General features: G+C 40.7%; 1 protein-coding gene across 1 annotated transcript; it reads right to left on the reverse strand.

Annotated features, from left to right (window-relative positions):
- Positions 1-2,206: 2,206 nt before the first annotated feature.
- Positions 2,207-12,501, reverse strand: ywhae1 (tyrosine 3-monooxygenase/tryptophan 5-monooxygenase activation protein, epsilon polypeptide 1). The gene is made up of 6 exons (XM_080053185.1): positions 12,317-12,501; positions 9,865-10,064; positions 8,967-9,073; positions 8,412-8,618; positions 7,216-7,352; positions 2,207-3,107 (listed from the first exon to the last, which is right to left on the reverse strand). The coding sequence occupies exons 1-6, from the start codon at positions 12,378-12,380 to the stop codon at positions 3,043-3,045; spliced, it is 780 nt and encodes a 259-aa protein (XP_079909311.1). The 5' UTR covers positions 12,381-12,501; the 3' UTR covers positions 2,207-3,042.
- Positions 12,502-12,511: the final 10 nt, after the last annotated feature.

The following is a 12,511-nucleotide window of genomic DNA, read 5'->3' on the forward strand; positions in this document are numbered from 1 at the left end:
GCATACTTTCTACTATATAGTATGTAGAAAAAAGATTTAGGATGTCCCGATTCTTATGGCCAGATTTAGGATGGTTAGAAGTACCCGGATGTCCTACTTCATGCGGCCAAGATTGTTAGTGTTGAAAAGTGCATCCTATTTGGGCGATTCTGACCCACAATCCAGTGCGCACGTGAAGTGACGTAACATCGACGAAGCCTACATATGAAAACAAACGGGGATGCGACGGATATAAAAGCAAGAGGCAAGATCAAGGCGCAATGTTATGATGAAATAAGAGAGTAAAGTATGTCCCAATAGTATGCCTACTGCATCCTAACTAGATTCTTTTTATCGTCGGATGTAGTATGTAGAATAGAAAAAAGAAAGAGTATGCGATTCGTAACGCAACCATTCAATCGATTCATACCCAAAATCTTCCCGGAAGTTAGTACTCATCCGAGAATTTCTCGCATACCCAAACCATGACCCAAACTCGCATACCCAACCGTCACATACTCAAATTGAAGTCAAAATGAGTATGAGTAGGACGTTAGTAGGCCTATGGCTTTCCGAACACAGCCTATCACTTCCATCAGCTAGTACTAGCAGTAGCTACACCGTTACAGCAGAGCAGCACGACATTAAGGCTGCGTTTGTCTCCCCCCACACTATAAATAGAACATATGAATTTATGAGTTTGCTAACAGCTGTCAACTCAGATTCCAGGAGCAACATCTGCTCAGTGTGCAGCAACTCTTTCCTAAGGTTCACCCTGCATTCCAATTCCCATACTATTCAGTATGCCAGAAAAAGATTTAGGATGTCCCAATACATGCAAGTCAATTGTAGTATGCTGAAAATACATAAATGCCCCACTAACTCCAATAGCATTTTGGAGTATTCCTCCTTATTCTTGACATTTCATTGAAAAGAAATATTTCTTATCGGATTGTTTTTCTCTCCTGTGGCCCTTGAACTCTTCTGTACTTTAGTATGTAGTGTAGTAAAAAGAAAAAGTATGTGATTTGGAACGCAGGGTCAGTTTTGGGGTTTTGGAAAGGCCAGTAGACACTGAAGGAAAAACCTGAGCTCCAGGACCAGGAGAGCTTTGTTTTTTTCAATAGCGTCTTTGAACAGTTCAATGGATTATATTTGGTCACTTTAAAAAAGGTGAACAGAGCACAAATACAAGTACACCCCTCCCTTCCTGCTCCTTCATAGGCTCCGCCCCCAGAAGAGCCATGTCTTGGCAACAGCAGTCGTCACCAACTTGTCGTCGAATAGCATTGTTGTAATTGACGTCACATACACCGCCTGCGACTGGTTGGTTGGAGAAGTGTTGCCAGATTCAGTTAGACCCCCTTTGTTTACATACTTTACAGAGCCTAGGCTGTGTATAAACAGATTTTTCTTCAGCGCACACAAAATACAGATGAATTTTTTTCATATGAATGAATGTCGGTTACATTCAAGCAATTACCAAACAAGTTGAAAAATTTGATTATACTCATCTGTCTCAGTATGGCAACATTTACAAACTTGTGTCGCCACCCGAACTGGTGCAGGAGCTCAGTCAGAGGAATTCAAAGTGCCCAACGAAAAGTTTCAGTTGTTGATTCTACTGCTAAGAAGACCCCTAAAACGTACAGCAGAAGGTTATAAAATCCATGCACCATCACAGAAAGGCTTACCTCATGTAGAATCCATTTCATACATGGAAGACCTTAGAGATGAGGTAGGGGCATCTCAAATGTGGGGGGCATTGTCACTAGCCTAATGTAGATGCACCGACAGTGTTGCTGTAATTGCTCAGAATTCTGCACGGGGGCGACAGATGTTGCTAACTATAGCTTCAAGACAAATAAGAGAATAAATGCAACAAGTCGGTTTTTAATGTTTAATTTAGATTGTTTAATGTTAATTCCATGCTGTGTTTCAGTAAGAACAATACAGATTCCCTGTCTGTGGCTCCAGTCAGATATCCAGTAGTACAAATCAGCTCCAAGTTACACATAATGAAGCGAAACGAGAAGACGACAAAGGAAACAGCGAGAAAGAAAAAGAAAGCTCTGAGCCTCGAGGAGCTTTAGTAGAAAGAAGGGGAGAAGCAGCAGAACAGAATGTGTCAACTCATGCAAACACCGACAATCTTCATTTGAGAGCTCTCTGTCGAGGAGCCCGGCCAAATTGAGACGCGTCTTTTTAAAAACACGTGAGAACTCTCCCAAGCTTTTTCTTTTTATTAAATTAAAACCACCAGCTAGCGATATACGTTTTATAACCTTCAGAGATTCAGCATGTGTGCACAGTTACAGTATTTCAGCACAAAAGTACAGTCCAAGGACAACTACAAAAACATGACAACAGAATCACTATGGTGTACGAGTTAAGCACTTCTTTGCCCCACGTGGATATCGCAAATTTTGCCAACTTCCTCTGAAAACCTAAGTTAACAAAAAAGGGCACTTGTAGTTTTTCCCAAACTGCCCATAAAAAGGTAAAATGATTCGCATGACATTTCACTAAAAACAGAGATAAAATAGCTCCCATAACTAATAGTCGACATTATCAGTAATAAAAGTTAATTTCTGTAATTACATTAAGAAAAGAATTCTCAATACATCCAGCAACTGATACAAATATTGAAGAAAAAAATAAAAAATAAAATAAAATAATAATACAATAATGAAAACAAAGATAACATTTCAGAACCGCTTGTACCAGGACAAAAACAAAATAAACACCAAAATAATCCAGGGACTCTCTTTATCTTTGTCTTTCTAACATTGTATTTCCTGTCTCAATTAAGTGGTATTTACTTGAATGATGTAAGGGCTAATATAAAAATAAAAAAGAAGAGAAAAATAAACTTGTTAACTCCGTGGCCCTACTGGGCCATGGAGCTGCAGGGGGTGGAAGAAAGGAAAAGGAGGGAGAGGAATGGGGGTAAGGTGACTTAAAGAAAGGGCAGAGAGAGACGAGAGAGAGAGAGAGAGAGAAAGGAGTGTGAGGAGGTGAGGGGGAGAGGGGCTCAAGTTGTTGGCTGTTGGTGGCATAGTCTCACTGGGCGGGGGGGGCTGCTTCATCTTCAACGTCTTGCAGTGCCTCTTTGTTCTGTTCTTCACCTGGTCAACACAACAACACAATGTCAGAGCGTCTTCTTACCAACAGGGAGGAGGGAGAGACAAGCCACTCAAACACAGTTCAACTCAAAACCAACAGGGAAAGTTTGGAAAGGGGCTAAGAACAAAGCCAGGCATTTTCTTATTCCATTCCCAGAAAAAATAAAAATGTAATTGATATTACAACTGGTTAAAAAGGATAAAACAATAAAAATTTAAAACATTTACCATATTTAACCACTGACTTGTGTTTTTCCCCATTTTTGTCTAAAACGGGAAATTTCAATTAACAATATGACAAAATAAATATACTAACAAGCTGCATTTAAAAACCGAACAACTAAAAATGCCAAAGTAGTTTTAAAGGTCCCATATAATGCAAAATGCACTTTTCAATGTTTTTTTAACATAAATATGGGTCCACGGTGCCTAGACTGCAAAAGTATATAAAAAAAAAATCCCTTTCTCACCCTCCCCCTTTCTGAAAACCTCCCCAATATACTCCAGCCAGAATTATCGCCGTTTCTCACGTCACAGACGGGGAAGTCACTCATGCGCAGAACGGCCGCCATCTTTGATAGCCCTCTACGGCTACACCAGTTGTTCATATGTGTAGGCCTATACAGTAATACTTTTATTTAGCGCAGCGCTTTCTAGTTAAGACAGCCGCCTAGGCAACGCACGTCAGCGTCCACGTTCTTTACAACCTATAAAATGTTTTGAAACTCTGTTGTGCATAATAATTTGGAACGGTGCATTTTGAGTTTTTAATTTTTGAAAAAAATACTGTTGTCATTGGGAGGTTTGTTCAATACAATTTGAATCATACTCTAACGGTTGATGACTTGAAAATTATACTGACTGTCATTTGCATCGACAATTTATGAAAACCTGAGAAAAATATCATTTGCTTAATAATTTGGAACGCACTGTAAAGAGACACACCAAAATAGGCTATCCTGAGATGAGCGGAAAATCAGGGTATAGAGGCTTGCTACAATAAATGATCTGAACGGGTTTATCAGCAAACATTTAAAAAAGAAAAAAGGGACTACTTAAGACCATATCAAATTGACAGAAAAGTGCATAATATGAGACCTTTAACAGCATTTTGATACTTCAAAAATATCAGAAGTCAAAATTCGTCATTGTGGCCGGAAAAAAGGAGTTATGGGTTGTTGTGTCCTAAATAAATACATAGATTAAATAACAGGGATAATTTTTACTGACTGTAAGTAAGTAAGTGGTTGTACTGTTGTTGCTGGCTGGTTGAGGTGGAGCTAATGTTTAACACTATTTACCTCGACAACAATATCCTCAATCTCACATCTTTTGTCCCAAAAACCTTGTTCTTCCAGACAAAGTTTCAATCTGTTTCCACCGACCTTTTTCAAGAGGAAATCTGAATTTGATCCTAAACTGAAATCATCAGTTAAAATGCACTCACCCCAACGTAACTACGCCCAGTGCTTGGGATGGGGAGTGATATGTGCTATTGAATAGTGTAATACAGTTGCTCAGTTGTCGGGTAGAGTGATTTGAAACTTAACAGAGGTCAAAAAGTGAATAAATAAAGAGTTGACAGTGTCTAAAATTGATCAAGTTAGTTGCACTCTGCATGGCCTTTCCAGGGGCTGCATGTGTTACAATGGTCTACTGAAGTAATGCAAAGTGTTCAGGCAGTGTAACATGCTAATAACATAGGGGTGGAACGATATGACTTAACATTTTTAGCACAGTAATATTCACATTTTGTAATGCCAATGGGATTTCCTAAGGGAAATAAAATGAAACAAATGTATTTATAATGAATTAAAATGAGTGTGGTTGCCCTAATATGGTTCTGTCTGTTACTTGTATTATCACAAGGTGTGGCAACCTTAAACGATGCCCGGATGACACCTGTGTAGTTGAGACGTGTGGGTTTTCAGGGCGGAGCATTTAGTGAATCCCTAGAACCTTAACTTGATGAATTCTTCGCTAGTTAAGCTCGTTGGCCTGAGGGAGCTAGCTGCTTGAGCTGAGCGTAAGCGTCACCAGGCGCACAGAGCAGCCACGCTTTGACGCTAGTCCCCCCCGCGGAAAACCTGTCTTCACTTGTGCCAACACAGACAGGTAAGTTACCCTTAGATTAAACACCATACGGTGTCTGAAATGAACTTTGTGATAGATACAATCAGATGCTCAGCTGCTTCTCTGTAGCCTAGTCAGCTTAGACTGTAGCATAAAAAACAATGACCTTTATTCAAACTCATGAGACACTGAGGTTGTCATTTACAGTGACGACGAGCAGAGTGTAGTAAAACTCCATATGCGGCCACAAACCAAAAGGTGTGGGTGTTTATGTTGTCACGATGGCATTGCAAAATCCATACCATGGTATAACGTGACGACACTGGTATATACCGCCCACCCCTATGACATCATGATGGAAACCTCTATTCCTTGCTGTACACACAAGTGGAACAGGCAAACTCAAGTCAGGCTCAGCTCAGCTCTGGTGGAAGGATCAAAGATAACAGCCCGTTATCATTAGTTAATAACAACCCAACCAAAGCAGTGAGTGACCAAGCAACAGCTGAGTAGACTGAATGATTCAACCACAGTGAGTTGGTGTTGAGAGGAAAGAGGCAGCAGCCACACACACAGCAAGGCCTGGGTGAGCAACACTTACAAAGTACAGTTAACATGGGAAATGAACAGTCAGCTTTGCTTCCTTTAGGACTCTACGAGAGAAAGACAAGAGTCACTGTGAAATGAAAGGAGGCGCTGGATGCTCTGCAACACAGGCAAACCAATGGAGGAAGAGAAAGAAGCAAATCACAAAGAGCTCAACAATATATTTAGATTCAAATCAGTGACTATAATGACCAGCGTCGCTGGCACATTTACTCAGCTGTAGCTCAACGTTTGTGAGTTTTGAAACAACCAAAGAGACTCATTGTCTGATAAATGTCTTTAAGCTTTTCCAAATGTGTTTTTGGAAGAAGAACCACCACTCAGTATTATTCATCAGGTTTATAATATATTTTAAAAAGGAAGGTATTTTATAAAAGGCCCAAAAGAGTGGCGAGGCTTTCTCTACATAAATGGCCTAGGTTTCAGGTAGCTGGCAATCTTCAGTCGAGATGACAAAGATGTCAGAGTCAGTAAAGCTAACGTCAGCTGGAGCAGCTAAGGTGCAGGGCTTTCAGAAATAGCATGAGGGATTGTTTCATAGAAACATTGTCAGATTTGATTAGGCAGCAGTTTGAAATTAATTCTGTTGATGTTCCAAGTATGCTTTATCAATGAATATACCACTAATTTGAAAATACCCCATATACCACTAAAGTACAATCTTAGTAAAGTGAGCTGAACAGGTCATTATTTCCTATACAAAATAAGCAAGTTCCGTTTGACATTTCTCTAACCGGATGGTTTTTAAAGAATACATATAGTTTTTCCATCTGTACTATTGCAGTTTATTCTTTGTGTAGAATTATTCGCAATTTAAATGTCATTATTTGTCAGGAAAATTCTTTGTTGGACCTAGGCTCAAATGCTTCAAGGTGGAAAGCAGGTGATCTATGTTAGGAGGGATGATTATGACTTTTAGTTGTAGAGGGCCCACTTCAGCCCAGACACACAATGGACCAGGCATGCACACTGTGAGCAGCATGATGACACCAGGCTTTTCAAGTCATGGCAGTTGTGTTGCTTGATTTCCTCCGATTCTGATACAATACAAAAGCAGATCCCTGGTGGCAGTTCACTGCAAGTGCATGTTCTAACAATTTCAGCAGGAACTCAATGTAATGAACTGGCTACAATCAGTTAGATGTATTCCTTACTTTTTCTGGTAAAATATGTAATAATATGACAATATAATATACAAGCATTCAGCATGTCTTGCACTGCCAATGAATGGTAAAGCAGATCATGGATCAAACTGCTCACAGTATATTTAATCATGTGTAAATCCGTTTTTAGAAAGGTAGGAAGAGTGAGTTAGTTCAACCACATCTAATCAATTAGTCCTGGAAGAAAAGGAGATTGTGCAACCCAACAGGTAGATAGAGTACCTGTTTCATACATTGTCCAAGAATAATGAATGGTGTGAGCGTCTTACCCTCTCCCTGCATATCTGAAGTCCATAGTGTCAGGTTATCACGTAACAACTGCATGATAAGTGTGGAGTCCTTGTAGCTGTCTTCACTCAGTGTGTCCAGTTCTGAGATGGCGTCATCGAACGCTGTCTTTGCCAACCTGAGCAAAACACACTTCAGTAAGAATCACTGAATACTTTGACCAGATTTACAGAGATTTAACAGCATTGAGAAATATAGTCACACTAAAAGACTTTGGGTAGTTCTTTTTTTAGCTTCAATTTGGTCACATTGAAATAAGGAACAGATGAATCTGTGACAGTGACTATGCTTATGTAACTCTTATCTTTACTCATTTTAATTTGTGCTTAAGTGTTTTATTTTTGTAGTTTTCTTTGAATGTTTTCTTCTAAGCCGTCAACCTGCCAGGGACTACAGGGTGAAAATGATCCTGCATGGCTAAATCTGGCACATTTACATGTTGAACGCTGGTGCTCATGTTTATTAATGTGCGCTGTCCCTTCTAAATAAAGAAATCTAGAAAACAAACAAACAAACAGAAAAGATCAAGATACACAGGAACGACTTCCAAACAACAATATCAATATCCTGAAGTGGCCAAATCACAGTATCTCTGAATCAAATGCAGAATATGTGGCAGGACTTGACAAATGCTGTTTGATCTCGATTACCATGCAACTTGTGTAGAAAAACTACCAGGGTACAAAGGCGCCACTACTAGATTACTTGAGGGGAGGAATACTAAGAAACCTTTTTGTTACATATTTGCACTATGTATAGATTGATCTGTTTGGTCTTTTTAATTATTTTTTATTTAAACAAAGTTTATAGTTCAAATGTTATGTGAAAAGAAGCCTTATTACATCCACTGTAGTTTAATGTTGTCATACAATAAAACATGAAGACATCAGGGGGTCTTATTTTTTCTAAATCAACAAGACGGCTTAAGGTTTCAGCCTCACTAGTCAGATAAATGGCCATGGTGGGGGAAATGGAGAAAAGCTCTGGTTATGTATGGCAACTAGGGAGGATTAGTGAAGGTACATTTTAAAAAAGAGTAGGTAGCTTGGTCCTTTATGAGAGGGCTTCTACTCTTCTTTAAAAACAGGAAGCTATGTAAGAGATTATTCACACTTTACTATTGTGGATAAAATTAAAAAGAGAAAGACTAGAAAGGAGGAATTGCAGAAACAGTCACCTGCAAGCGCGGTCAGGCGAGTTGAGGATCTCGTAGTAGAAGACAGAGAAGTTGAGGGCAAGGCCGAGGCGGATGGGGTGTGTGGGTGGCAGCTCCAACATGGCTAGTTCAGTAGCAGTTTTGTAGGCCACAAGACTGTTCTCTGCTGCCTCCTTTCTGTGGTTGCCTGTGGCAAACTCTGCCAGGTACCTGTGGTAGTCACCCTTCCTGGAAATGGCAGAAGAGAACGTTTTCTAACTTCAATGTTTTCTTTAGATCAAAGCCTTTAATGTATGATGAAATGACAAATGAATTGTGTCATGATGGGCTCGACGTGAGCCTTCACTTACGACATTGGAAAATATTCCCATTTTGTAAACTTCCACGATATTCCCCATGTTTCATCAGAACTTTGTCAAATTCCCCAAGTAATTCTGTCTGGATTTCCCCTCTCTACATCCCATATTTAACTTGACTATGTCAAATCACACAAAAGCAACAATCACTTGGTGCAAAGACTAGAGAGGGTTGATTCATTGAATCTATCATTTTCTATTCAGAGCACAAAGCTCTTACATTTTGTTGTAGAAGACCTTGGACTCTCCCATGACAGCAGAGGGGAGTAGATGCCTTTCCAGTGCATCCAGAATGTCACCACAGATGTCCTTCAGCTCCTTCTCAACCTGTCACCAAACAAACAAAATAAAGACAATTATTCAATCAACACATTTTAAAAATCTTTGTTTTCCCTCTAAAGCCTGCTCTTTAGCCCCTTTATTCTTTGTGTCTAGCTGTAAGGGTCCATATAAAGTACATTTCATCATCTTCCTATCACAGCTTGTCTGCATGACTGTGAGGACTGTATGCACGACACACGTGTTAATATGCCTGTGTATGTAATACCCTAGCAGTAGATGGTTGTGTTCTATTAAGAACTAGGCCCCTCCCCTTTTAAATCCCAAACTAACAGCCTTCTTATGACCTGCTCGTAGCTTCAATATTTCATCTTACTAATCAAATTGAAATGTTATTGAATTCTCACTGGATGCTGTGATAACGTTCGACCAAATATGTCCCCCTAGGGATTTATAGGAGGACTAACAAATTGAAGGTACAACAGCAGGATTACCTATCTCTCAATCCCATTAGGTCATTGACTGCAGTCCAACTGCCTCTCCCATCTCCTGACACACTCTGGCCTCTCCCAGATTAATAACCAGCTCTTATTTCCCTTCATAAAAAGCAGGAGAGTGGAGGATGTGCCAACAATGACTCAGATGCAGTCTGTCCAGTATCTGCTCATAGTGTGTGTTGTTATTCATATGAGCTAGCGATCTCACATTAGCAGAGCAACTGAGATGCATTAAAATGAGTAACATATTTGGGACAATGGGGGCACGGTGTATCTTTCACACACACTGTCTAAATAGCAGCGCCAACTCTGTTTATGGGGAGTGAACACTGTGTGCTTTACCGTTTGCCTGTATTCCCGGATCATCTTCAGCTTCTCCTCTCCGCCCTTGCTCTCCTCCCTCTGTTCAATACTGCTGATTATCCTCCAGGAGGCTCTCCGGGCTCCAATCACGTTCTTGTAGGCCACTGATAGCAGGTTCCTCTCCTCCACTGTGAGCTCCACGTCCATGCCTGCCACATTCTTCATTGACACCACCATCTCTGTTAGGACACACACACACACACACACACACACACACACACAAACTTGTTTTATTGAAATGTGTATCATCAACCCATGCATCTTGAGAGTACACCCAACCACTCACTGTCCATCTTCCTCATTAAGCGTCTGACTTGACGAGTGGAAGAAGAGCTTCGCCTCCAATTGTCACACACAGATTCAGATACATTCAGTCAAACACTTACAGAATGCCATTTCCTCAAGATTTAATTGTTCTATTGACAAAGTGCATTACAGATCTGACATGACATTAAATGTTCTTCACAATTCCATGTGTTTTTGGTTGGGCCTCGTGGATGTTGTGATCAGAGACAATAGCCTGCATGCATCCTAGAGAAAAATGTGCAAGACACGGTTTAATGATGAGATGGTAAGAGGCCGTGTTGAGTACATGTTAACACAGCTTCACCATCCTGCCAGCACAAAACCGTCACCTATTAACTGGCACCAGTCCAGAAAACACAATGGAAAGTAACCCTTCAATTAAAAACAAATTGTTTTCAAGTAAACCGTGATGTATTTTGTTTTAATTGATGTGAGCTTTCCACATGTTTGCAATATTATGCAAAGGAACCAATAGTGATTCATCAGCAGCAGCCTACTGATTTGGTTTTGGCGCGAAGGTTTGGACTGGATTCAAACATCCTCTCTTACATGAAGAAAATATACATCATGTGCAGATTTATAACCATCTGCAGCACGTTAACTAAGTGGTTTTGATGATTGATTACGCTTGAGCTGTCAGTATAGTTCCAATAATGCCTAAAGTCTGCATTTCTTAACACTATTTTCATACCGTCATATTATTTAGCCGACCAAATGTCATATGGTGCTGTAAACGACAGGATTTACAATGTTGCATTAGCGTTATGACTCCAAAAATGCAAGACTGTGGTTTGATTGGCTAAATTAAAATGCTTAGCATGCACAAAGAAAATCACATAAAAAAATAAATGGGGATAATGATGCAACAGTCCCTCAAATAAAATCATAATGTCCAAGGGTTACGATGACATTTTTATTATTTCCCATGGTTGTTTTTTAATTAATAAGACAAAAAAGATGGCCCACCAAAGGAACCATCCATTAACTGTACACTGGGTAGGGCAGGCGCCCATAAACCACTTCATTTAAATGTAATGTGCCTCTCAGGTTCAAAGTAGGCATATATGGTATAATTGTATGCCATCCTCTACAGCTCTACAATAGTGTTAACTTAACAAAATGATGACTAACATTGTAAGTGAAATGGATTATCTTGAGACAGTGGTTGATGTGGATTAGGGAAGATATCATCTGAGCCCGTTAGAAAATGTTGTCCTATCTTTCATTAACATGTTAACATTTGATAACCTATTGCAGTATAACACTATTAATTAAACCACATTCCGGCGAGGTTACCATTTAGCTAGTGAGCCGTAAATCACTCTGTAAATACACTCGGTCCAAATCCCGTGAATGAGTCATGGCACATTCACTTAACGTTACCGGGCAACGTATGACCGGTGGGGTGGCGAAGGCAACCGTCTAAAAACAGCCTCTACAAGGCCCGCAATGGTATGACAGTGTGACAGGAGTGGACCACAGAGAGAGAGCGAGGTACAGGCAGTCGGTTTCGCCAATCGATCCGTACAGCCTGCCTGCAGGGGAACACCCCACCGTGAACAGCTGCCCTCCCACTCACTCACTGCTATCACACAGCAGTCCCGCTAACGTTTAAATGGCCTAGCATAGGTAAAAGAATCACGCACTTAAAAAAAACCTCGGTACATTATTATGGTCGCAAAGACAACTACATGACACTGGGAGCTAGAAGTAGCCGTTAACCGGCCCAGAAGCTGAAGTGTTAAGCTATGAAGCTAGCATGGTGCAGGGGAGGCAACTCCTGACAGCTCACGCTCCAGTAATCCGCCATTTTGTTGTAGCCCCTACGCTAACGTTAGCCACTGTCACTTACATCCGTCAATTTTCCTAAAACAAAAGAGAATTCCTGCCATTCGCTCTGGTTTAAATGTAATTTTAGTTTATCTCAACTAGGAGCCACCTGCCATGTCAATGCATAGTTCCCTAGAAGACGGCGGTCGTGGCCACGTTAGCTCTCTTGTTAGCCACGGCTAACACTGAGCTGCATAGTAGAGCGCTGCTCCGGTAACGTTAGCTAGCTCGCAGCAGAAAAAAAATCCCTGCGACGAACATGTCCCGCTCAAGCGGCTCTTAAAGTGTGTCTTACCGTCATATCGCTCTGCCTGCTCGGCAAGTTTTGCCTGATATACTAGGTCCTCTCGCTCTCCCATTGTGTATCGAGGTGCAGGTGGAGTAGCAAACTATACAAAGTGACAATTCTTCAGTCGGGAACGCGGCGCTGTGTCAGGTCTATCGGAGGTTCCTAGAAATCAACTGGGTCGATGAGTGGTGTTCCGCCCCA

Source organism: Ammodytes marinus (assembly GCF_949987685.1).
Source record: "Ammodytes marinus genome assembly, chromosome: 3".
Lineage (NCBI taxonomy): Eukaryota > Metazoa > Chordata > Actinopteri > Uranoscopiformes > Ammodytidae > Ammodytes > Ammodytes marinus.